General features: G+C 37.7%; 4 protein-coding genes across 8 annotated transcripts in view; 3 read left to right on the top strand and 1 right to left on the bottom strand.

Annotated features, from left to right (window-relative positions):
- Flo2 (flotillin-2) overlaps window positions 1–24,607 on the bottom strand; it is an 84,518-nt gene that overhangs the window by 30,940 nt on the left and 28,971 nt on the right. The gene's annotated exons all lie outside the window — the stretch shown is intronic.
- On the top strand, window positions 410–7,886 carry LOC105274054 (glucose dehydrogenase [FAD, quinone]). Of its 3 annotated transcripts, XM_011316876.1 has the most exons (5): window positions 410–493; window positions 1,069–1,218; window positions 1,277–2,015; window positions 4,334–4,517; window positions 5,586–7,886. In XM_011316876.1, the coding sequence occupies exons 3-5, from the start codon at window positions 1,605–1,607 to the stop codon at window positions 6,890–6,892; spliced, it is 1,902 nt and encodes a 633-aa protein (XP_011315178.1). In that variant the 5' UTR covers window positions 410–493; window positions 1,069–1,218; window positions 1,277–1,604; the 3' UTR covers window positions 6,893–7,886. The 3 variants fall into 3 exon arrangements, with proteins under 3 accessions (XP_011315178.1, XP_011315187.1, XP_011315169.1); XM_011316885.1 differs by lacking the exon at window positions 1,069–1,218; XM_011316867.1 differs by lacking the exon at window positions 410–493 and having other exon boundaries at window positions 956–1,218.
- On the top strand, window positions 10,108–13,738 carry LOC105274070 (glucose dehydrogenase [FAD, quinone]). The gene is made up of 4 exons (XM_011316898.1): window positions 10,108–10,269; window positions 10,538–10,731; window positions 11,348–11,661; window positions 12,138–13,738. Exons 2-4 carry the CDS (start codon window positions 10,600–10,602, stop codon window positions 13,546–13,548), a joined length of 1,857 nt encoding a protein of 618 aa, XP_011315200.1. The 5' UTR covers window positions 10,108–10,269; window positions 10,538–10,599; the 3' UTR covers window positions 13,549–13,738.
- Window positions 18,061–23,111, top strand: LOC105274080 (glucose dehydrogenase [FAD, quinone]). Of its 3 annotated transcripts, XM_011316910.1 has the most exons (3): window positions 18,061–18,302; window positions 18,984–19,087; window positions 20,633–23,111. In XM_011316910.1, exon 3 carries the CDS (start codon window positions 20,819–20,821, stop codon window positions 22,688–22,690), a length of 1,872 nt encoding a protein of 623 aa, XP_011315212.1. In that variant the 5' UTR covers window positions 18,061–18,302; window positions 18,984–19,087; window positions 20,633–20,818; the 3' UTR covers window positions 22,691–23,111. The 3 variants fall into 3 exon arrangements, with proteins under 3 accessions (XP_011315212.1, XP_011315222.1, XP_011315232.1); XM_011316920.1 differs by lacking the exon at window positions 18,984–19,087; XM_011316930.1 differs by lacking the exons at window positions 18,061–18,302; window positions 18,984–19,087 and adding an exon at window positions 20,489–20,572.

Raw genomic sequence — 24,607 nt, 5'->3', positions numbered from 1 at the left:
CCTAGTGAATTCCGAATTGACGAAATCATCGACAACTTTCACCGATAGATTGCAGAGTCGAGCGAGAAAAAAAGACAATATTTTCAAGCAGGAAAAAAGATTTTCGATACGATTAAATATTGTCTGCCGATACAATCAGAAATGAGGAAATCGGGAATGATGGGTGGCCTGTTACATCAATGAGAGTCAAAAGGTGAGATAAAAAAAAAATTTGTAGAGGGACTGGTTGGAGGAACGTGAGCTCCTGCACTGTAGACTGTTGGCGCAACCCTTTCGAGTTTATCCCTGACTTGTTCATGTGGCACAGGTCCCCAGGTTCTTTTCAATTCGAATGTGGTAGGAGAGGAGCTGCATGTTAGTTTTATACGCTCAACGTAAATGCTCCAACTCCCAGTCTTTCGCTTTCTCTCTGGCATTCTCGTCGCTCCCTCAATTCACTGGGGAACGCTCCACGTGCTTCTACATCTCCGATTTTATGATATTTTAGTACCATGTAAGTCGCACTCATCCTTCACCGTATCCATTGATTCGTGTACCCATTGATAATTAATCAATCGATTGTGCTTTGCCCCCTTTTTTTACTTGTTAATCATTTTTTATTGGTTGGTATTGAATTCTATGAATTATTATTGACGAAGTTCTGAAGTGGGATAGTTACATTTCAGTGAATTGATTGATTTATCCATTGATTGATTATGGATTATAATTTTAACTGATTGGTATTGGATTCGGGCAATCGTCATTTGATAAATTGTGAAGTGACATTTATTGTAGTGAGATTTATTGTGGTGGATTAATTATGGATTTGGAATTCATTTTCTGGGTAGCTTTTAATAGAATTGGTATTGATTTTGGGTGTTGATATTTAATATTGTCGCGTGTTATTTCTAATGATTTGGTTGGCATTTATATCCGTGTATCTAAGATTGAATGTGTATTGCGCAATTATCCGCGTGACTTTAGATTCATTCAGAGAAACACCTGTCTAGTACGTCACGAACACAACACTCGTCAAGTCTCTGTACTTTAATAGAAGGAAATATTTTAATAGAAGTTTATTGCGAATAGATTCGGTTAAAGAGTGGGAATGACTACTGGAATATTCCTGTGATGTTTTCACTAGCATAAATAAATAATAAACGAGATCGAAAAATCCTGGGAGACGTTAGGGTCTTTCATATCCTATACGAGAATTCCGAAAAACGACGAATGAATCGGGCAAGTATATTTTATATAATCATTTCTTTCATAATAATGAAATTTCTCCATATTTCAGTCTATAATCTAGCATTCATGAGTGTGGAAAAACCAAGGATTTTCGACTGGCCGAAATCTGCTGTAATCGCTAGCTGGGAATTATAATTATAATCTAATTAATTATAAAGAAAATCAAAACGGAGAGTCGGACTAAATTCGAGCTGAAACCGAGAAAAAGTCTTTATGTTGTATCGCAGGAGAAAGAAAATATTGCGATCATGGATGTGGCGGCATGATTACTGAGAATTCTAACGACATGTGAAGAGAATTTAACACGCGAGTGCAACAGGAGAATCTAAATTACATCAGTTAAAAATTGATGAATGAAGTAGAAAATAAAAGGAATAATGGCGATAATCGTAGGAACAATAGCCGCTGCTGTCAAGGCAGGAGCTCTCCTGTTGGCAGGAAAATTGGCAGTTCTTCCCATTTTGATAGCAGCTATCGCCTATTACAATTATGACCTTATGGACCCGGAGAATCATCCCCATGTGACAAAAAATCTTCGGAGAGAGTATGACTTCGTTGTGATCGGTGCTGGCAGTGCAGGAAGTGTCATAGCTAATAGACTAACAGAGATACCAGAATGGAATGTTCTATTGCTCGAGGCTGGTGGACACGAGACTGAAATAACGGATGTCCCTATACTCTCACTGTATCTGCATAAAAGTAAAGTTGACTGGAAGTACCGCACGCAACCGCAAAAATCAGCTTGTCAAGCTATGATCGATCAGCGATGCTGTTGGACTCGTGGGAAGGTAAGACTGTCTATTCATTCATGAAATTCAATTTTCCATAAAAATAAGACTTCTGATTCACGATTTATCGCTAATATCTTCTCATTTTCCGAGTTTTTCCAAGTTTTTCACGAATTTCTGAGAAATGGTTGATAAGATTCACCAGCGAAGTGATAGACTGGAATAAGTGCACTTTTTTCGAGGCCAGTTTTTAGCCAATATCTCGGAATTTAAGGAGCTTAGCGAATTTTTTGGGTGAACATTTTTTCTAGAAAAAAATGAAAGCTAGAAAAAAGTTATCTGTGAAAATGTCATTATATTTCTTTACTTCCGGGAAATCGGTTGAAAAATGACCGCGAAAAAAATGCAGTCCTCATTAATATGAAAATTTGTGAGTCATTAAATAATTATCAAATGTAAAAATGGCGTATATCTTTCAACGTTAATTTAATCCAGAATGGCTTCCCAGAAATTCACCAAAATAAATTTTTTTCGCCTCGTGTAAACACGTTATTTCCGCTTTCGTAGGTACTGACAAAATTCTGCTATAGTGATAATATACGATAGAGAATGAAAGTTTCGGGGACAAGTGATTACCGGGAAAGCAAGAGACACTATTTAAAGGGAAAGGACTGATTTATCTGGTCTCATTGGAAATTCAAGAAAATCCAAATTTCCCATTAGTGTGCCAACGGGAATTTCACAACTTATACTTTCGTTGGAACACAATTGCATTAATTAGAAATATCAATTGACCAACCAATAGAAAAATCCTAATAATATAAACGTAAAATTCCCAGTGAACGAATTTTTTGTGATGTAATTCATAGAGATTTATGTAAATTCATGTAAACTCTGAATTTACGTTGAATAATTTAGTAGAAATGAGGGTTTTTCTGGATTGTCTTATAAAACTCTGGGTTTTAGATTAAATTCCCTGAGATTGTTATTATTAAAAATTTTCAAGTCATGGGACTCTTCAGTCAAAATTACTTGACAGACAAGGCATGAGAATTTTTCGAATTTCGTCAGAAAACGTAATAACGTAATTTCACGTAATGATTGCGGTCTAGATTACTCTGCGAGAAACAATCGTCATTGAATGATTGAGCACATTTCCCTTCAGTCCCTAACATCATGGCAATGGGTGTGGTAACACGCATCAGAGAAATTACGGGAGAAAGTTTATGATTTTGGCAGCCACCGAAAAATTCTCAGAGCTAGAATAAATCCTCAATCTTCAGGCCCATGAGATTTTTCTCATCATCAGATATCCATTCATAAAATGTCGCTTGGTTTTAGAAAAAAAATTTATGTGAATTTCAGATTTTATTGCATTGAGATCAAATTTTTAACGATGTAAATTATTTTCAATTGGTTAAATATCAAATGTTCGATTGCGATTGTCATTGTCATTAATTCATCGTGAATATATTATCATCGGAATATTGCAGCTGCATAACAAAAAAAAACGTGAGATTAATGAACACTTGACAATTGACGACACCTGCACTTATGCAATTCGACTGAAATAATTCGCGATAAAAACTTACTTGGGTGGAAAGCTATTTTAATGGCTTACTTGGGAATTAAGTAATTGGAAAAAAATTACTCGTTTCCAGGAAATAGGTTACAGATATTAATAATCACTCTCCTACATCCCGGCGAATTTCAGGAAATTTTTCTTTGAATTTCTTGTAAAATAATAAAGTAATTGTGAAATTTTTTGACATTTCATTGAAACTCATAAATTCTTCCGAAAAATCCTAGTGGTATTCCAGTTAAATTGATAAGAATTCACTGGGGAATTCCCGTAAAAAATTTTCCATTACAAAAGAAATTTCCAAAAGAATTCCAAAAAAAGTAAAAATGTTAATTTTTTATGAAAATTCCAAAAGAATGACTGGATTGTTACATAATCAGTGTGAATTTTCAAATAAATTATTCTATGTGCGATTAAGGGGAAAATGTGTGACAGGGCAAATGAGAATAGTCTCGCCAACATTAATAATAATTGGAGAATTACAATTGTCCTGGTCTGTGGCTCATTAAGGATGCGATTGGAGTAACTCACTCGAAAGTACACGAGTGCATGCACTGGAATAACAGGTTTGGCATCTGTAATAATCCGTACGCACATGACGAAATACTAGGTAATGAAAAAAAAAAAAACGCGATTTCAATACTAGCCAAATATCATTAAAATATTCACGAATTCCTCGTGAACTTTCCCAACGTTTGACATAACAACTCGGCCTCGATCAATGTCAACTTATCAAGTGTTGTGATAAATCTGTAGAGGAGTGTGTGGGAATTAATTGATGATTCTCTGTCTTCAGGTAATCGGTGGGTCGAGTGTTCTTAATACTATGCTGTATATCCGCGGCAATCGTCGTGATTTCGATCAGTGGGAGAGTTTTGGTAATCCCGGATGGGGATTCGATGACGTGCTTCCATACTTCAAGAAATCAGAGGACCAAAGGAATCCCTATCTTGCACGAGATAAACGTTATCACAGTACAGGTGAAGCTAAATGGAAGAGAAATCTCACGGAATTTCACTGGAAATTTTCCCTTCAATTTTTCCTTTTTCACCTACCCGAAGTGCAATTTTCCTCGTGAAATTTTTACTTCAAGTTTGTGGATTATAAGGATATTGTACATCCTTTCTCCCTATATTCACCTTTTTTAATTTAATTTTCCTTGCAAATTCGCGATGTGATTGATCTGATTAACGTGAAAAAATATACCGTTCTTGCGGTTTGTGATTATATCCAATGACTTAAGAAATTCAAAGGTAGTGCGAACCTTCTCCTCAGCTTTTTATAAACTTTTAAAAAGAATCAAAAAACAGTAGAAAAACGCATGAATTGATAATTCGATAATAGACTCAGCTTTTTTAATTAAAAAATGAATTTTCTCGCATGAAGAAGGAATTTCTCTTTGAGTATCGAGAGATTTTATTATCTATCCGAGATTACCTAGTGCAATGTCATCAAATTCAACTGGAAGTCTCCAATTTCGTATCCGGCTGGCGAAATTGATATTCAAGTAGTTGCGTGCCCCGAAACAATGCCCTGACAAGCGCAAACGTAATCCTATCATTATTATGAAACCTGCCCGAACTAGCATGTTCATTTAACTCTGTTATGTGTCCCAGAAACAATCTCAGAATATCTCTCTACAGATTCGAATTCCACAATCAAGATTTTAATTGGATTCGTGAACCGTGAAAATTCTTTTAAACCATTGAAAACCATTGAAAACACCATTAATAACTCAAATGGAGAATATGCGAGGAGAAAGTGACAGAATGAACCGCACGTTGTTATCAACATTTCCTAAAAAAGCTTTGGAAATAACCAATCAGTCGAAGAAATTCCAATTTGTCTTTTTTACCGAATAATTCAGTTACAATTTGCAAAATAAAAATCAGAGAAACAATTTTGAGATTGAATCCCGTAATTAATATTCCACATCCTGCCTATGAATGAATGAAGAAAAACATTCCCGTAAGCTGCAGAAAACAATTCTATAATTATCGGCATCTGTATATGAGCAAAAAAAATGAAAATTCCCTAAACATTTGCAGGTGGTTACCTAACGATTCAGGACGCACCATACAACACTCCACTTGGTGTAGCATTTTTGCAAGCAGGCGAGGAGATGGGTTATGATATCGTGGACGTAAATGGTGACCAACAAACAGGTTTTGCACCATGGCAATACACAATGCGCCGAGGAACACGATGTAGCACAGCAAAAGCCTTCATCCGTCCAATAAGACTGCGAAAAAATTTCCACCTCTCCCTGTGGTCGCATGTCACAAAACTCCTGATTGATCCCTCAACAAAAGTCGCATACGGGGTAGAGTTCATCAGAGATGGCCACCGAGAGATCGTCTACGCCAAGAAGGAAGTGATTCTTTCAGCAGGTGCCATCAACAGTCCCCAACTGATGATGCTCTCCGGTCTCGGTAATGCCAAACACCTGCAGCAGGTCAGCATCCCACCGATTGTCGACCTCCCAGGTGTCGGTGAGAATCTCCAGGATCACATAGCCGTTGGTGGAATAGCATTTCTCATTGATTATCCAATCAGCATAGTAATGAATCGACTGGTTAATCTCAACTCTGCATTGCGATACGCAATAACCGAGGATGGACCACTAACTTCTAGCGTTGGCCTTGAGGCAGTGGCATTTATCTCCACCAAATATGCTAATCAAACTGACGACTGGCCCGACATTGAGTTCATGTTGACCTCATCGTCGACGTGTTCCGATGGTGGAACTCAGGTAAAAAATGCCCACGGGCTGTCCGATGAGTTTTACAACGAGGTCTTCGGGGAGATTAACAATCGAGATGTCTTTGGAGTTTTTCCTATGATGCTGAGGCCTCAAGCCCGTGGCTTCATAAAATTACGGAGTAACAATCCCCTGGAGTATCCTCTGCTCTATCATAATTATCTCACCAATCAGGCAGATGTCGATGTTCTCAGGGAAGGGGTCAAAGCTGCTGTGGCTTTTGGCCAGACAGCGACGATGCGCCGATTTGGCGCTAGATTTCACAGCAAACCACCACCCAACTGCAAACACCTACAACTTTTTACTGACGAGTACTGGAATTGTTTCATCAGGCAGTACACCATGACGATTTACCACATGAGTGGCACAGCAAAAATGGGACCACCGTCCGATCCCATGGCCGTTGTTGACCCAGAATTGAGGGTTTATGGGGTCAGGGGACTCAGGGTCATTGACGCATCTATCATGCCCACTATTACTAATGGCAATATCAATGCTCCTGTTATCATGATTGCTGAGAAGGGCGCAGATCTCATCAAGGCGCAGTGGCTCAAAAGGTGGAAAAGGGATAATCGATCAGCTACTACTAGATGATCTTTGAATAGCTGAAGAGATAAGTCATCCTCTGGTCAACAGATCTTTAGCCTGCTTGAGGGTCTTTGGGATCTGGTGTTTTTTTAAATTAAATTTCAAAGGTATGAAGGACAAATTACGTCTTAAAACGTAATTATCAATTATTAGTATTTAATTATTTCAAAATTTTTAGGAAATGCTCGCGATAAATGATTCTTCAAATATTCTCCATTCATTTCTGTTATCACGTTTCACTTCTCATTTGGAATTTTTTAATTTACGAATGAATTCTAATTTTTTTTCCTTGTAATTTGAATTTAAATTAATTGTACATAAATTTTCATAGAAAATTATAATCAATACCAGGGAATTTCGCTAGAAGAAAATCTCGAAAGATCCTCCTATATAGGGAAATCTACTAGTATTTATTTTTTCTATTCAATTTTTGTGCCAATAGGACATGAGGCATTTATCACTCATAAAGTTCATTATTTCTGAATATTCCATTTCACAGAGAAGTAATTGAGTTCAATTGAAAGGTGATATTTATAAAGAAGAGGATAAAATAGTTCTAGTTGATTTCGTATCAATAAATCAGCCGAATCTCGATTTGTTAGATTGGTTATTTAATACTTGTGGAATGATATTGTTAATGTCTATAAAAGAAGTTAGTTAGGTTTTAAGGTAAATGATCGTTTCGATTTGTCGACAATGACGTGGTCAACAAAGCGGAGCGCAATTGCTCAATAAAACCAAGTGGGTAGGTAAGGAAATTATTTTTTCTATACATCTAGTGAAACTAATGCTCTCAGTGTGTTCACATACTACGATATTTCTCAATGAGTTGACGACATGGTTACATGTGAAAATAAATATCTAGCTGTGTGTGTGAGTGAAAATATTTTTTATCAGTAATTTGTTTGCCGTATGTGAGAGTTTGACGTTCCAATTGCGTAATTTGTCCGTTGTAAATAGGAGAAAAATTGTATGGAAATAAAGGTGGAAGATCAATAAGCATGTTTCATTTATTATTTCTCAAAGAAATCTTTCCATATGTAATTCATTTTCAGGGGCACGCGGATCGCACGTGTCAAGACGATTCATTCTTCATTCATTCTTCTAAGACCGCGGAATTACGTAAGCCATTGCGATAATTAAATTTTTATCCTTTTGACACCTCTGCGGTTATTTATTCATTACTTTTACGTTAGGTTTAATTATCTGGGGGAATTTGACAACGGGATTCTCTATTTTGAAGAGTTATCGGTATGTGTGAATTAGATTCGTTTATGGATTTTAGGGCATGGGAAAAAGTTGTTATTTTACTTGTTTTTTTTTGTAAAATATGGAAAAATGATTAACTATTCCTAAAGGCACAATATATTTGAGCGAGAACGGAGTGAATGAGGGAATGATTCCTGATGTAGAAAAGAAATTTGGAGAGAGAGAATTCTGAGAATTGTCTTCTGAAATCGAAAATAATTTTCTAAAATAAAGAAAACGTTTAATTCTCCGGAAAATTCAAGTTGATTTTTGTTTTTTCGATTTTGCGATTTGTATTATTGTTATGTAAATACTTGTTGCGTTGAATATTCAGAAATCTGACTTCATTGCAGTCGGTAAAATTTGCACCCGCGGAAATAATCCTTTTCCTTTCTCTCCGCGGGTTCTGGCGAAAGGAAATGAACTGGTCTAACCCGCGGATTAATCCTCGATCGATAAAATGAATACCACATTCACAATTCAAATACTAATAAATGAAATTAATTATAAAAAATACCGCAGAGTGTTTCCATTTCTATTTAAAGAGATCTTTCCTAATTCAATTTTCAAGTTCAACTTTGAATTTATTACCGGGAATATTTGATTTCCCAATTCAAACAATTTCAAAAGACCACAAACAAGTCACACTGAAATTTCAGAAACCAAGAAATTCTGGAAACCAAACAGTCAATAAAACATCCATTTATTTATGTTAATCATTAAACTTTCTACGAGCGTACGTGAGTGTGCATCACGTGTTGTTTCACTCGTCATTGACTTTTACATTCCGAACTTTGATTTTAACATTTCCATAATTTCGCAACCCGAGCACGACCTAATTATCACACCATAATTACTGACAAATCAAAGTTCCTCCCTCCAGAGTTTTATGAAATATCGAGAGCACGATTGAAGTAACTGCAAGTTCAGAGAACAAGTTTGATATAGAGCACACGTCAAGGTCTGCATTGCAACTTCAATCATTACCTGCAAGTAGTTGAATCTAGACAGGTGAATGTTTAAAGCAACTCGTTGACTAGCACGTAGGCCACAAAATAGAGAAAGTGAGGGGCTTAAGTCAACTGCTCCGACCATGAAAGTTCAGAGAAACGACATAATATGAATTTTATTAATTTTATCGAGTTAATTCCCCGCAATTAAGACATCTGGGACAATAGGAGGTTCCGACTTCTGACAAAAGAATCGAATTCTCTTTCCAGAGACAATTCGTTGAAAAAAAAGGGGAAAAATACTCTTGAAATAAAAAGAGCTCCTTCTCTATTCAGGAAAATTTATAGAGAATATAGTGAAATCCAGAAAGATTAATGTGAAAACGTCATATCAATTGGATGTCAAAAATACAAGAAAGATTTATGCACCTTTAACAAGGCGCGTTAAATACTAATAAACAGTAGATTCAGATATTATCAGATAAATCTTCTTTATTAGTTAATGGATGGTTCACTGGTCAGGTGAAAGTGAGTGTCAATCAGAGCTCCTCGAATATCATTAACAATGATTAAACGTTTGGGGGGACCAAATTGACACCAGTCTCCACCCAAATCCATTTGTCACCGATAACTAATTATTTTCGTCAGGGCCCATAGCAGGATGAATAAAAAAAGAGAACGAAGTGATCTGGCAATGAAATTTCATTGAACTTCCGGACGTAAACTGATAATCACATCAAATTAGTGAAGTCGATAGCAAATCTATTAAGTCAATCGATTTTGATTCGGAGATTGTATTCGAAGGACAGGAATTGCACCCCCTGAGGGCATCCCAGCGAAAATTTGCCTTGACCCAATTTTGGTTGACGGGGTAATTTTTTTTTCGGTGGTTTTTTTTTGAAAGATTAATGAAGAGATAAGGACGAATCTACAGTGATGTTTCATTTCTTGGTGTTGGCAATGAAAGGAGATGTCGGCGTGGGGACTGACTGGTTTCACTCCAGGCATTCACTAATGCGCCTCCAGAGTCCACACATCCAACTCACCACGAATTACTCCAATTTCTTGATATCCGATTGACTAAACAGTGATTATCGAATGGTTAAGGATAACCACGGTATTGTTTCCGGTTGTCAGTACCGGTGTGTCAAGACTTGTCACTCAAGAGGGCCGAGGAAAACAATTGTGAGTTAAACGACAAGATATTATCCGGTTATTTTTCAAACGTTGAAAATGACTTAACAGTGACATAGATTTCTTGAATGCAATCAGTGACTGATTCGTTATCTCACGGTTTTTTTAAGAAGTGATGGATTTCTTTGAGGAATGAAAAGATGTCTTTGGATACATTGGAGACGGCCTACTTTCTCTGGACATCTCTGATGGAGCCATTGTCGTTTTTTTGAATTTTACTTGAAGTTAACAAATTTTTCGTGTTATTTATGGGTTTCAGATTAGGAGGCATTGGACAGGTTTTTCAATGAATCATCCTGCGAAGATTGGAAAGGAGGCCAAATGGAATTGATAAGCTTGGCAGGCACAAGTTCCTTCTTTGGATGGGGCATCCTTCCATTGCTAGCTGTTGGCTTGACTTATTATCAGTATCATAATGCAGACCCTGAATCACATCCCCGGAATGCGCAAGAGGTAGAGAACTTATTGGTTCATCTATTCTATTTACGCGGAGAAAAAGCGCTTGGAATAACTTGAAAAGGCATTGCCATAAGTTAAATATCAATATTTTCATTAGTCTATCAGTAAGTCATCTGATTCTATCGATTTTTGCAAATGAGAAATCCGTTTCATTGAATATCTATTCATCTCCCTAAAAATTCTACTTCTGGATAATTAACGATAATTTTTTCGAGATTTTAGTGATTATTCAAATGAACCGAACGAATTACCAATTTTTGAAAACCGATTGCAAAAATTGACGCAAAAAAATCAGTTTTTCTATTCTCTATTATTAATTAATGTGCCACGTTTTTTTATTTAGTTTTATCACGGTGGAAGAATTTTCCCGCGTTTTCAGTAAACTTTTACAAAAATTGTAAAGATTTGTCAAAGATTTAAAAAAATAGATGGATGACTATAAATTTGCGAATTATTTAATAATGATAAAACGTAAAAACGTGAGATTTTTTCACGTGAAATTAAAAAAGCAGAAGACAAATTATGAATTAGGGAATTTTTAAAGGGTCTTTCTCTCCGCGTAATTAATTATTCAAGAGTGTGTATCTCATGTTGGAATAATTCGATTCAGCTTCTGCGAATGTACGACTTCATCGTTGTAGGCGGTGGGAGTGCAGGAGCTGTGGTAGCATCGCGATTATCAGAGATATCAAACTGGACAGTTTTGCTGCTGGAGGCCGGAGGCGACGAGAATGAAATATCAGACGTGCCCGCTTTAGCCGGATATACTCAATTGTCCGATATCGATTGGAAATACCAAACTGCACCGCCCAGTGCTTCTGCTTACTGTTTAGCCATGATTGGGGACAGGTGCAATTGGCCGAGGGGAAAGGTCCTCGGTGGTAGCAGTGTTCTAAATGCTATGATCTATGTTCGAGGAAATAGGTAAGCCACATTGGGGCCTTAAAAAGTACGAATGCAATTTCATTAAATGAAGAAGACATTGTTCGACAATTTTCCCATTCCCAAGAGTAACTTGTGAATTTTAGAAAGTCTTGACTATACTTTTAGTATAAAAAAAATTTTCCCCGGTGAATTATTAATTATTTTTCAATTTTTAATAAAAAATTTTTCTTTTTTTTAAGTAGTCTCGAGGTATGGAATCATTTTATTTTGACTGAGAAATAAAATTCACCTGTTCAATGTCAGGTAGACTTAGTAGTCAAGTATTTTATTTTCTTCAGGTTCTATAGAACGATAAAATGATAATCCATAAAACGATCATAAAGTTTGTTTTAAAAAATCGCAAGTCCTTGAGAAAAAATTGGAGTTTATGAGGAAACTTCGATTAATTCCATAATGAATCTGCCAAAAATGATATTGAAACAGTAAAAAGGAACTAATGAAAGATAAACCATCAGGCACGACTTTGATCTGTGGGAGAGTCTGGGGAATCCCGGCTGGAGTTACAGAGACGTTCTCCCGTATTTTATAAAATCAGAAGACAACCGAAACCCGTACCTAGCGCGAAGTCCATACCACGGTACCGGAGGTTTGCTAACGGTGCAAGAGGCGACCTGGAGAACACCCTTGTCCCTGGCGTTCATCCAGGCAGGTAACGAGCTGGGCTACCCAAATCGAGACATAAACGGTGTAAACCAGACGGGTTTCATGCTGTCGCAATTGACAGTGAGACGAGGCAGCCGTTGTTCCACAGCAAAAGCCTTCCTCCGTCCTGTTCGAAACCGTAAGAACCTGCACATCGCTATGTTCGCTCAAGCAACGAAAATCCTATTCAACGACGACAAGCGAGCAATTGGTGTTGAATTCATGAGGAACGGAAGAAAACAAGTGGCCCACGTCCGACGAGAAGTGGTCCTATCATCAGGCTCCATTGGATCCCCTCAGTTGTTGATGCTCTCAGGTGTCGGTCCCAAAGAGCATCTGCAGGAATTCGACATTCCAGTTCTATCAGACCTACGAGTCGGCGACAATCTGCAGGACCACGTCGGCCTGGGAGGCCTCACATTCCTCATCGACGAGCCCGTCACCTTCAAAAAATCCAGATTCCAGACATTCCCCGTCGCCATGGAGTACATAATCAATGAGAGAGGACCCATGACGACTTCGGGAGTCGAGGGATTGGCATTCGTCAACTCAAAATACGCCAACACCAATATCGACTGGCCAGACGTGCAGTTTCACTTCTCACCGAGTTCCATAAGCTCCGACGATGGTGACATCATCAGACGAATCACTGGCCTGCGGGACAGTGTCTACAACACGATGTACAAGCCCCTCATTAAGTCTGAGGCTTGGTCGATACTTCCACTGCTGCTCAGGCCAAAGAGCTCTGGCTGGATCAGGCTAAAAAGCAAAGATCCATTCGTCTATCCTGATATCAATCCCAACTACTTTACTCATAAGGAGGATATGGACGTTCTCGTGGATGCCATCAGGATCGCTATGGAAGTGTCCAATACTACTGCCTTTCAGAGATTTGGATCTCGACCTCTAACCATTCCTATGCCTGGTTGTCACAAGTTTCAGTTTGATACATACGATTACTGGGAATGCGCCATACGACATTTTACATTCACCATTTATCATCCCACTGGGACCTGCAAGATGGGTCCAGAGAGGGATCCAACTGCTGTAGTGGACACTCGACTCAGGGTCCATGGGATTAAAGGACTCAGGGTCGCCGACGCATCTATCATGCCAACAATCGTTAATGGCAATCCTAATGCCGCTGTTATCATGATCGGAGAGAAGGCCAGTGATATGATCAAGGAGGACTGGCTTCGAAGAAGACGTCAGCCGGGGAGATGACTGTAGTTGAGGTGTTGATAGTAGGTACTAGATTGGTTTTCTCAGGGTGAATCGGTGGAGAGTGGGGTTTTGTATTTTTGGTGGAGAGTGGAAAGTCTTCGTTTTGTATTTTTTAATTTTTTTTACTATGTGTTTTTAATGGTTACGCGAATTGTTGAATGTTTATAATAAATGTTATTTATTTAAAGAAGCTCGAAGAGTCGTTTAAGAGAATTATTATTTGATAGCAGTCTTTTGAGTATTAATTCATTTATTTGTTTCATTTATTTTTAAAGTCGGTGGCGCCTTTTAGAAAGAGTAAAAAAAGTGTAATAATTAATGATTCATGAATTTTAAATCGTAAGGTCGAAATAACAAAGAATAGCAAAAAATCTGTGGAATATTGTCTATGATAATTGGAGAAATATTTATAAAAAATTTCATCCAACAATTTCAACCCTAATTTTCTATTTCATTTTCAATTTCACTCTGAAACCCCGAATTGCAAAAGTTTCCGAGGAAAGTGAAAAAAAATCCTCAAATCTGACGTTTTTCTCATAATTTAACCGAAAATTATAGTAAAAACTGATTATAGTTATCTCTTCTCACTTTCTGTTTCCGCGTTTCCTTCGGATTCCCGATTCCACTATCTCCGGGGTAGAAGACGGAGAGAATCTATTATTTACAATTTTACCGGAAACGACCTAGTGACAAAATACACTAATTCTCTCGTACAGTAAAATCCCGTTATAGTCTCACTTTCCGGTTTTCTTATTCTACTCCCTTCCATACCATGTAAACAAACCATTGTTCCGTCCGATAAGCAATTGAATTTCTCTCGTATATCAAATTTGCTATGAAAAAGTTGAATTTGCGGTCGCAGTGAGCACGTGGTGGGGATAATTACATACAGCCGAATTCTCCGAATGAACTTCCCCTACAGCCCCCTGCACGCGACTATAAAGGGGGTCTACTGTACAAGATCTTCCAGTCAAATTTTCAAATGATGCAATAGAAAGTCCAACCCTAACCGAAAACGTCACAATTTTCTAATTGAAATTTCCAGAGCAATTATCTATCACTGAAATAATTACACTATTCAATTACGAAGAGGTCTCAATCAATGCCGTTATGTACCTGCCCCTCTTTCACTTAGTTCAGACAACTGGAATGACATTCTGCTGAAAAGAGCTGTAGAAAGCTAATGCATATGCCTAGCCACTTAATGAAACCCACTCCTCGTCTTGGTCCTCCATAAGAAATATTCACATGTGAATACATAACGCAGACATATATATTGCATTTATCTGACTTCCGTATTTCCGGTGTCATGAAGATGACAGATTCACGAGCTCATTTTTTTTCTCCGCTAATATAATCCATGGGAATTTACAGAGGGATCATTAGAGGAGTAGAAAGTTCATTAGACAATTAAACACAAATCCGTGTATTTGTGTTGTGAAATGTTGACAGCGTTAGTTTAATTTCGATAGAGTTTTTGTGTTTTGCATGTGTTCAACACACACAAACTCGAGATTCTCACCGGTCTCAAGACCTCTTTACGCTGTTTGTACTCGAACCGGTTGACATACAATATTACGTCTGGGAGAGTATGTCCCACCGGAAGATACATTTTCGAAATATCTTGACCCACATTACGGTTATTTTGTCACAAAAGAATTTAACATTGTTCTTCGAAGGACTACACCAGGAAGGCCTTGTCAACAAGGTCACCCGTTGGAATCATTCCACAGGGAATAACGAAAAAATTTCTATCCCATTACGAGATGAGTCTTATGCAACGAGGGAGATGATACAGGGATAATATTATACAGCGGAGAATCCACTTTTTATATCGTCAAATACTTTCTCTCATCTTGTGTAAAGGTTTTTAAAAAAGTGAGTGGAATTTTTAGTAATCTGTGAGTACGTGTGGATTTTATCCATCGCATTCTAGAGTAGTAGGTGTGTAATTTTTATAATTCAACAGTGAAAGTTTGTATGATTATCGTTCCACCCAGTGGCGATGAAGATCGTGTTCGAATTGGCCTTGCACTAGGAAGTAAAATCGTTCATATTGATATTGAAAGTGTTGAGGGAAGTTTCGAAGCGTGGGAACCATGAGGAATCGGTTACTGATGCTGTGGAAATAATTGCTGAGCGTTTGAATGCGCGATTTTAATTTTCTTCAGAGGCCGAGGCGATAAAGGAATTTCGGTCAATTTTCGAGGTTTCTAAGAAACATGGGGTAAGCAGAGAATAATTGTTCGTAATGAATCTCGTATGCGGGCGAAATTTCTCATTTCTCTCAACTTATTCCTCATCACGATCCCACAACCTCATGTGCTAATCCACCATTCAATGTTTATCCTCAAGTTTCGCAAAGTTACGGAGAGTCTAGATTATGCACTGATAGGATTATTCAGTCAATGTTAACAAGGTTTGTTAACTATTAATGAATGCTAGCTTTGAGTATCGTATTAATATTCTCTCGACTGTTGAAAATTTCTTAAAATTTCAGGGGCAAAGTCATTTGGATTTTCTAGTATATGAGTTTGAATTCTATTTCTAGTGAAAACGGTCACTAAATTTCTGATTTATCTTGAAAATCCAGGAATTGGGTTTTTATTGTTAAATGATCATTAATTTCACGGGGAATTCTCAGTGGATAAAAAATCCAGGGGATTGTTATTCAATTTCCTAGATCTACCAGATTGTTAAAAAAAAATTAACTGATTCGTCGAAAATTCTGTATAAAGTTAATGTTACTTTATCGTTGTTAAAATTTTTTTAATAACTTTCACTTGAAATTTCAAGTGTAATGTTCCAACAGTCTAATAATTAATGAATAGTTTACTAGGCAAATGAAAGCTGGGGGCAACTATTTAATTATTACCGAATGAAAACAGGGAAAGAAATGTTGATATTAGAAAAGCAATTTCTAGATTCAACACATATTATTCTTAATTTATTAAAAATCTTAATGGACAGCCTCAACAAACTCGGAATTAATTTCTTCTTTCTATAAACACAGGAAGCATTAACAAAGGAATCTTTCCTCGCATTTAGAATATTGCAATAACAGTCGAGTGAATTGAATAATTGCTACTAATGAATAGTGATTACTGCGGGGCATTTAATTTCTCTCGTTAACTAATTCTCTGAAAATTGCACTTGGAAATCTAGAATGCATTATTGATGATCGTCTCACGTTTTCTGGGGTTTTGAATACCGAAGAGCCCGTGTTGATATTGAAAATATAAAAATATAACTATACGGAGCGTGAGAATTTCAAGGTTTAACGATATGAAACTTGCAGAAAATTTCAGAATGAGAGCACCATAAAGTTCTCTCTGTATATATCCAGGAAACATAAAAACAAACTAATTTTCATCATATTTCAAATCCTAAAAAATAGTGGAATAAATGGCACACTTGTTACTGACGAATTACTCATGCGGGTAGAATTTTCTCTTTCGTCACCTACTTCTGTCACATTTTCACCTGTTAATGTATCCATTATTGATTATTCTTTCCAATTTCCCGGAAGTTCTGAGCAACCCTTATACCTCCGGGTAGATAAACCTTTATTCTTGTCATAGCCATAGGGGAGCCGTTGAATGCACACAAAAGGTGTACTGAGCAGATAAAAATAATCACCCCACCACTTCCGAGAAAACCAATGACCCCGGGTTACATAAAAAGAAATTACCCTTCGACCAATCCGCGAGAATTCAGAGTATTAAAAAAATGCTCCACATGGAGAAAGATTTACGTGAGAAAAACCAGTATACGTAAAAAATTCAAAAAACTTCAAAAAAATTACCAAATACCAGAATTCGTGTGTTCCAAATTTATAGTCGAAACATAATTATTTATTTTTACGCTCGACAAAGAATATTATTTCTCAATGATAATTGTTAAATCAGAATAAAATCCACAACGCGATAAAAACAACAACAAATACTAAAGGAGAAAAATCCTCTAAAATAATTTCGAACTCCAATATGAAAAGGAAAACGAAAATTTTCACTTATTTTTTTCAAAAAAATTATTTTTGCCAGATGAAAAAAATTTCGTAACAACAATAAAACATTATCGACTGATTTAAATATAGAAATCTTCCTATCTATTACATCCTACCCAATAAATTAGCTTGACAGAATGAAATGAATTTAGCGGAAGAATTTTTTTATGTTGATGGCAACGTTGGGGCTGATTGAAATAAGTCATCAAGTGGAGCTACCGCAGCTTTCAATCATTGCAATCAGCTTAATGAATCTAAATATTGAATTATGGTTAAGGCGCGGTGATTCCGTGGCTGTGAGCACGTACATATAAGATGGTTGATGGTAACGGGGTGTTACCACATCGTTTCGTCTACATGGGTGCTCCAGGATAGAAAGAGAGTGGAGTCCATGGACAGACCGGTGGGTTTGTACAGGAAGAGACCACTTTCACTACCAAGAGTCTTCGGGTGAGACGCTAAATTCAACAGTCTGTTTCGTGACTTTTTTTCGGGGGGTAGGAGACTATTATCGCGTGCACAAACTATTACCGTCACAGTCTTAGTCTTGACTTTGCCAGCTGTACGTACTCAAAGCAACTCGTACTACCACGTGACATGTAGGCCACGTGTTGTGAAATAGTGTCAGATTTGATGGATCGCCAATTAATTTCTTGGAGTGATTTTCAAGCTTTTCAATAAGTGACTATTAACTGTGGGAGCAATAACCATTAAAGTCTCGGCTATTGAAATCTTCAAGAGGCTTGAGGTAGGTCTCAACGTAATGGAACTCAGTCAAGTGATGAGTAAAATTTTCAATCTCCTCAGATTTTCGCTCAACTCAAAATCTGATGGTCTAACGAGAAAATAGCAAGAGCCCTTTTCTGCGGAGAATCTAATCAGCTACAAAAAGTATTCCGATGTTTCGACTGTGAATCGGTTATTTTCTATACAAATCGTTAACTACAAAAATAAGAAAGAAATTTCGGGGAGAATACGATAGTAATTGTTGTGACAGTGACATTGACTGTGAATTTACAATTTTTTGTAGAAATTTATCGGGTTTTCATCAGTTTCGTGAAATCATTGAATTGAAGAGTGAAGAACGTCATTGGTTTTCAGATTATTTTGAACAGAAAAATGAATATACAATTTTTCTTGAGCGCGATGAAAATTTCTGAGAATCAGAAAATAGTTAATGGGAAATTCTCACGAGAAAAATCCCGGAGATCATTCAATTTGCGGATCTTATATAACATGGAAAAAATCGCGATTCAGGTCATGTAAGAGTGTGCGAGTGACTCGATGAACTTTCAATTTTTTAAATCTCGATCACAAGGTCGTTGGAATCGATAATTACCGAGCGAATGGCCACCTCGTAACGCGAGTTTTTATTCAGTTATTATCCAATAATAATTTTTATTAATGGTGTAACGTCTTGACTTTCCAGCGGAGATTACCGGATGGAGATGACCGCTGTTGACTGAAGACTACGTGCAATTAGCAGGATTCCGAGAAAATAGATAAGAACAGTCACGGGAAAATATGACAGAGGTAATTAACGGAAAATAGTGGTGTTAAGGAGTAAATTATCTAATGGCAAGTGTGAAGGGATACGTCACGGTATTATTATGAAGGTATAACTGTTTTTAGAGAGTTGATCTAATGAGCCGACGTAGGAAATGGACAGGGATGACTTCCGCGTTTTATTTGTGCGTGCTGTACGGATTTGTGAATTTTTCATCTCTGTCCCACACTCTTTCTCTCGATGAAAAGCCGTCAGTGGGTTTATAGTATACTGGAGAGAAAAAAAATGAGGAACTAGTGTGTTCGTGTTACGATTTTGCTGTCTGCGGAAATAACTTTTCTTCACCAGACGATTCTTGTTTATTCACACATTTTTCTTTCTTTCGAAAGTTTTTTATACCCGTGATCATGCAAATTTCTAAATTGCAAATCGGAACCGGGTGATAGACGAGGAAGTGAATTAGAGTCTGTAACGGTGACGGGGAGTTGCTATTTTCTTTTGCCGTACGCCAACGAAATTTTGGATGAGCTTTCTGAAGAGACGTTTAATTTTAATATTTTCTTATGTATGAATATTCACTCCAGTATTTCCTTGAGTTTCATTATTGGAAAATCCCACGTGAAATTTCAGGGGAAAAAATGAGAGATTTTTAACCACAAAGTGACGATTCAGTTAATTTCCTGACTATTCTGGGAATTCAAGTTTTTATTGAAAAGTCAATCATGAAAACCCCAATTTTCTTTAATTGTCAAACTGAATGAAAAATCTAGTCGCCGTTTTTAATTGGAATTTACACTCGTATAATTAAAAATGCAGAGGACTGAATGACTAAAATTTCATCTCTATCAAATCCTCAAATTATTCAATAAATCATCTACTAAAACCGGAGAGAAAAGAAACCACGAGAAATTTCGTATTTACAAAGTTTGTCATGGCTCAATTAATCCGGCGTTGACCCGAATTCGGTTAATTTTTCCGCCCTAATTACACGACTGGAAAAAATAAATAAACACAAGAATACTTTTTCGGAAGTCCAGAACCCACAAGTCCCAACCGTATAAAATGCGCAGTAAAAATGATTCAATTATTAGAGAATATTAATTTCCGATAGGAGAATGTTCTCTTAAATCCACATTCTCTGGTAATTGTAATTTTTTCTACAATTTATTCTCATCATTCTCCGGCATCTAAAAAAAATATTAGAATTGTTTAATTTTTCTTCATGTAACCGACCTTGGGTGTCCATTGACCGATTAAATTCCGCGATCTAGAGATGGTAATTTACCGCGAGCGCCGATATTGTCCGCGTTATTAATAGAATAACCGCGATCGATTGAGAAATGGTAACGTAACCGTGACTTTCGGTGGCGAGAACTCGAGGTATAGCAGTTTGTCGGTGTTTTAGCTGAAATACTTTCACCTTTCCCCGTTATGAGATCACCCATCCGTTTTTATCCCATTTTTTAAGCCGCGATCTCGAGTACTTTGAAGCAGGGCTTATAAATTCACGAGTAATCACGTAAGAGTCATAAATAAAATTCCATAAAACACTAATTCCGTCTAAATTCCAGGTGAAATGCGGGGAAATGGATAATTTCTAGTTTCCGGCATACGATGAACGAACGAAACACAGAGGGGCGGGGACTCGAGAAAATCGAAACGAGACCGCCTGAGATGTCAATTAGAGTCAATCAAGTTCAAGGATAAAGCTTAAAAACGGAGAAAAAAAAAAGTCATTAAAACGCATTGACTGAAAAATGGTACTCAGTGCAGTTGTCGTGGCATCGGCATTGAAAGGTGCAATTGGTCTAGTTGGCACTGGTTTGTGGCTTGTTCCACTGCTAATCGCGGGTTTATCCTACTACCGTTACGATCAACTAGATCCAGAGAGCAGACCAATCGATCGTCGCCCACTTCATCCAGAGTACGATTTCATTGTCATCGGTGGTGGTTCAGCAGGTGCTGTTGTTGCAAGTCGTTTGTCAGAGATAAAGGAGTGGAAAGTACTACTGTTGGAGGCTGGACCAGATGAGAATGAGATAACAGACGTGCCGTCCTTGGCGGCTTATCTTCAGCTAACAAAACTCGATTGGAAATACAAAACCGAGCCAACAGGCAAGTCCTGTTTAGCGATGATCAACGGTAGATGCAACTGGCCGAGAGGTAAAGTCCTCGGTGGTTCAAGTACACTGAATTACATGCTCTATGTACGTGGGAATCGTCAGGATTACGACCACTGGGAGGCATTGGGTAATAACGGATGGGGCTACGATCAAGCCCTCTACTACTTCAAAAAATCCGAGGACAACAGAAATCCTTATCTGGGAAAGAGTCCTTATCATGCAACTGGTGGTTACTTGACTGTTCAGGAATCACCTTGGAGGACACCTCTAGTCGTGGCTTTTGTCCAAGCTGGTGTTGAATTGGGCTATGAGAATCGTGATATAAATGGAGAATACCAGACAGGTTTTATGATCGCTCAGGGAACAATTCGTCGTGGTGGCAGATGCTCAACAGCCAAAGCTTTTCTCCGGCCGGTCAGATTGCGTGATAATCTTCATACAGCTATGAATGCACATGTGACAAAAATTCTCATTGAACCAGTTAGCAGAAGGGCTGTGGGTGTGGAGTTCTATCGCGATGGTAGAAGGCAAATAGTGAGAGCACGCAAGGAGGTAATACTCTCGGCTGGTGCTATAAATAGTCCACAGTTGCTGATGCTGTCCGGCGTTGGTCCCAAGGATCACCTTCGTCATGTTGGTATACCAGTTCTCAAGGACGCACCGGTTGGTGATAATTTGCAAGATCACGTGGGCATGGCTGGACTGACGTTTTTGGTTGATAAGCCTGTTGCTATTGTTCAGGATCGGTTTCAAGCGGCTCCAGTCACTATGAATTATGTGGCGAATGGTAGGGGACCTATGACGACCCTTGGAGGAGTCGAGGGTTATGCTTTCATTAATACAAAGTATGCCAATGAGTCCGGGCTATATCCGGACATTCAGGTGCACATGGCACCGGCTTCGTTGAGCTCCGATGCTGGTGTTCAAGTTAGGAGGATACTTGGAATTACTGATGAGGTTTATGATGCTGTCTTCAGGCCCATCACCAATAGGGACGCCTGGACACTCATGCCACTGCTACTCAGGCCCAAATCTAGGGGAACTGTTAGACTCAGGAGTTCTAATCCTTTTCATGGACCAATTGTCGATGCTAATTACTTCGACGAGCCTGAGGATATCGCAAAACTCGTGGAGGGCACTAAGATTGCTGTGAGGATTAGTGAGGCGAAGGTCTTCAAACAGTTCGGCTCTAGGCTGCATCGCCTCAAGATTCCGGGGTGCAGGCATTTGAAATTCGCGTCTGATGCTTATTGGGAGTGTCATATACGGCACATTACTATGACTATTTATCATCCAGTTGGAACTGCTAAGATGGGACCACCTGATGATCCAGGGGCTGTAGTTGATGATAGGTTGAGGGTCTATGGGATTCATGGACTGCGAGTCATTGATGCATCGATAATGCCCACTATCTGCAGTGGTAACACCAATGCACCTGTTATCATGATCGGTGAAAAGGGGGCCGATCTTATTAAGGAAGACTGGCTTGAGCCTCCGCGAAGATAGCAGTTTTTATTGTGAACGAAACAAATGGACGATTTTAATGAAATGATCAGAGTGACTTGAGTGAGTCATTCGTGAAGAACTTTTTGGAAAACCAATTATGGAGAAATCTTAACATTCTCAAAGTCTTCGGGCATTAGTACTGAATAATTGAACTTAATGTTCCCGTGTCCAAGGAATTTGTTGATAACGATTGAAATTTTCACGTTATCAGGGAAGAATGTAGGGACAGTGGATTATGACGATTTTGAGAGTTAACGTGGATAAAAATAATAGTACTGTGTATAATGAAAAAATTAAGGATATTTTTGTGCCATTGAGATGAATACTGTTACTTTTCCACAATGAAATATTGCAAATAGAAGTTACCAGAATATGTTGATTGTACGATTTTGTTATTTGTGAAAGAGCGACTGATGGGTATCAGACATATTTGTATTTTTTTTGTATATATTAATAAAATCCTGTTACTGTTTTTACGTTTTTTAACCCTCAGCCTTCTTCATTATCAACCACTGTGAAAATTCCTCTCGCTCGGTGAAAGCCAGACAGCAGTTAAAACCTTTTTCCCTCGAGTAAACTCAACTGGGGGTTTATGCACATGCTCACTCAAATTTATCGCACGAGTACATCAGGGGAAAAAAGTACAGTGTCATAGCTGTCTGGCAAGTGTATTTCTATTATATAGTTTTCTAAAAATCGATAAACGGAGGAGTGGACGAGTAAAGCCTAGGCTTGCATGAGAAATTAAGAAGATTGCGTCCCTAATTACGAAAGCTGAACACTTTTCTAGGGGTTCTCGAGGGTCAATTCGATAAATTCCTTCTAACCCAAACTGGTCAAGGTTTCAAATACCTGGAAGGAAATTACTTTGACTGCTAATTAGTTATTGTTGTGCAAGAATTCGTGAAACAACACACGATGCGCTTGTATCGAGTTGATTGGGGTTCATTAGATGCAGATAATTCACCGAAGATCCGCGGGTTTTCCTCTGCCAATCGATTGAATAGAGTAATTAATGATATCTGTGGCTTGTATATTGTACCTCCACTAGTTACACGTACGTAAAAAAAAAACCCGCAATTCTAAGGTGAAGGTTAACGTCGTCATAGATTGGCCTTCTGACATTGAGATGAGGTTGGCCATTCTCCCTTCAATATTCTCAATCGATTTGATAATCAATTGAATCGAAGATCGTGGCAAGAATTATTCTTATCCTAAAAATTCATCTCTCCGATTTTTTACGCCCATTTTTTATTACTCTACTTTACTCTTAATTGTGCTAATGACTTTGCAAGAGTAATTAAAACCAGGGGAAACCGATCAGAACCTTCTAGTCTTAGAAATAATTAATGTTCCATGGACAGTTCAGTCCCATTACTCATTTTCAAGAGAGTAACATTGAAATAGATTTATACAAAAGAAAAGTGGGGAATTGTTCTTATATCGCAGATCGTATAGTTTTCTTTGCTAATAAATTAGCAAAATATTATTATGAAAAGCAAGGAAAATGGACGGATGAAATCAATTTTTGTCGACGGCGGGTGATAGGGCGTAATGAGACCTACATTTGAGAAAGAATGATTCAATTAGAGATGAGGGTCAATCAACGAATAACGAAAATGAACGGAAAAAAATACCACATACGCAAATACACCTATACATAAATTCGATGACGGTCTAAAAACTGCATTTTCGAACTCCTTGGATTATACTGAGTGGATATATGACGAAACAACTTAAATTTGCTCCATCATAAATCTTCCATTCGGAAGCAAAAAAGAAAAAAATCATAAAATTGTTAAATTCACTAACAATTGAGTGGAATGCTTAATTTTTGAGCAGTTGAAATAACTTTACTTGGAATTCTCTGACTTGAATAAATTTTTTTTGTTGAACTTGAAACTATAGTTCCCATTA

This window comes from Fopius arisanus, unplaced genomic scaffold (genome assembly GCF_000806365.1).
Source record: "Fopius arisanus strain USDA-PBARC FA_bdor unplaced genomic scaffold, ASM80636v1 scaffold00001, whole genome shotgun sequence".
In the NCBI taxonomy this organism is placed as follows: Eukaryota; Metazoa; Arthropoda; class Insecta; order Hymenoptera; family Braconidae; genus Fopius; species Fopius arisanus.
Note: the sequence above shows the minus strand (reverse complement) of the source record. Positions and strands in the feature narration are given on the sequence as shown.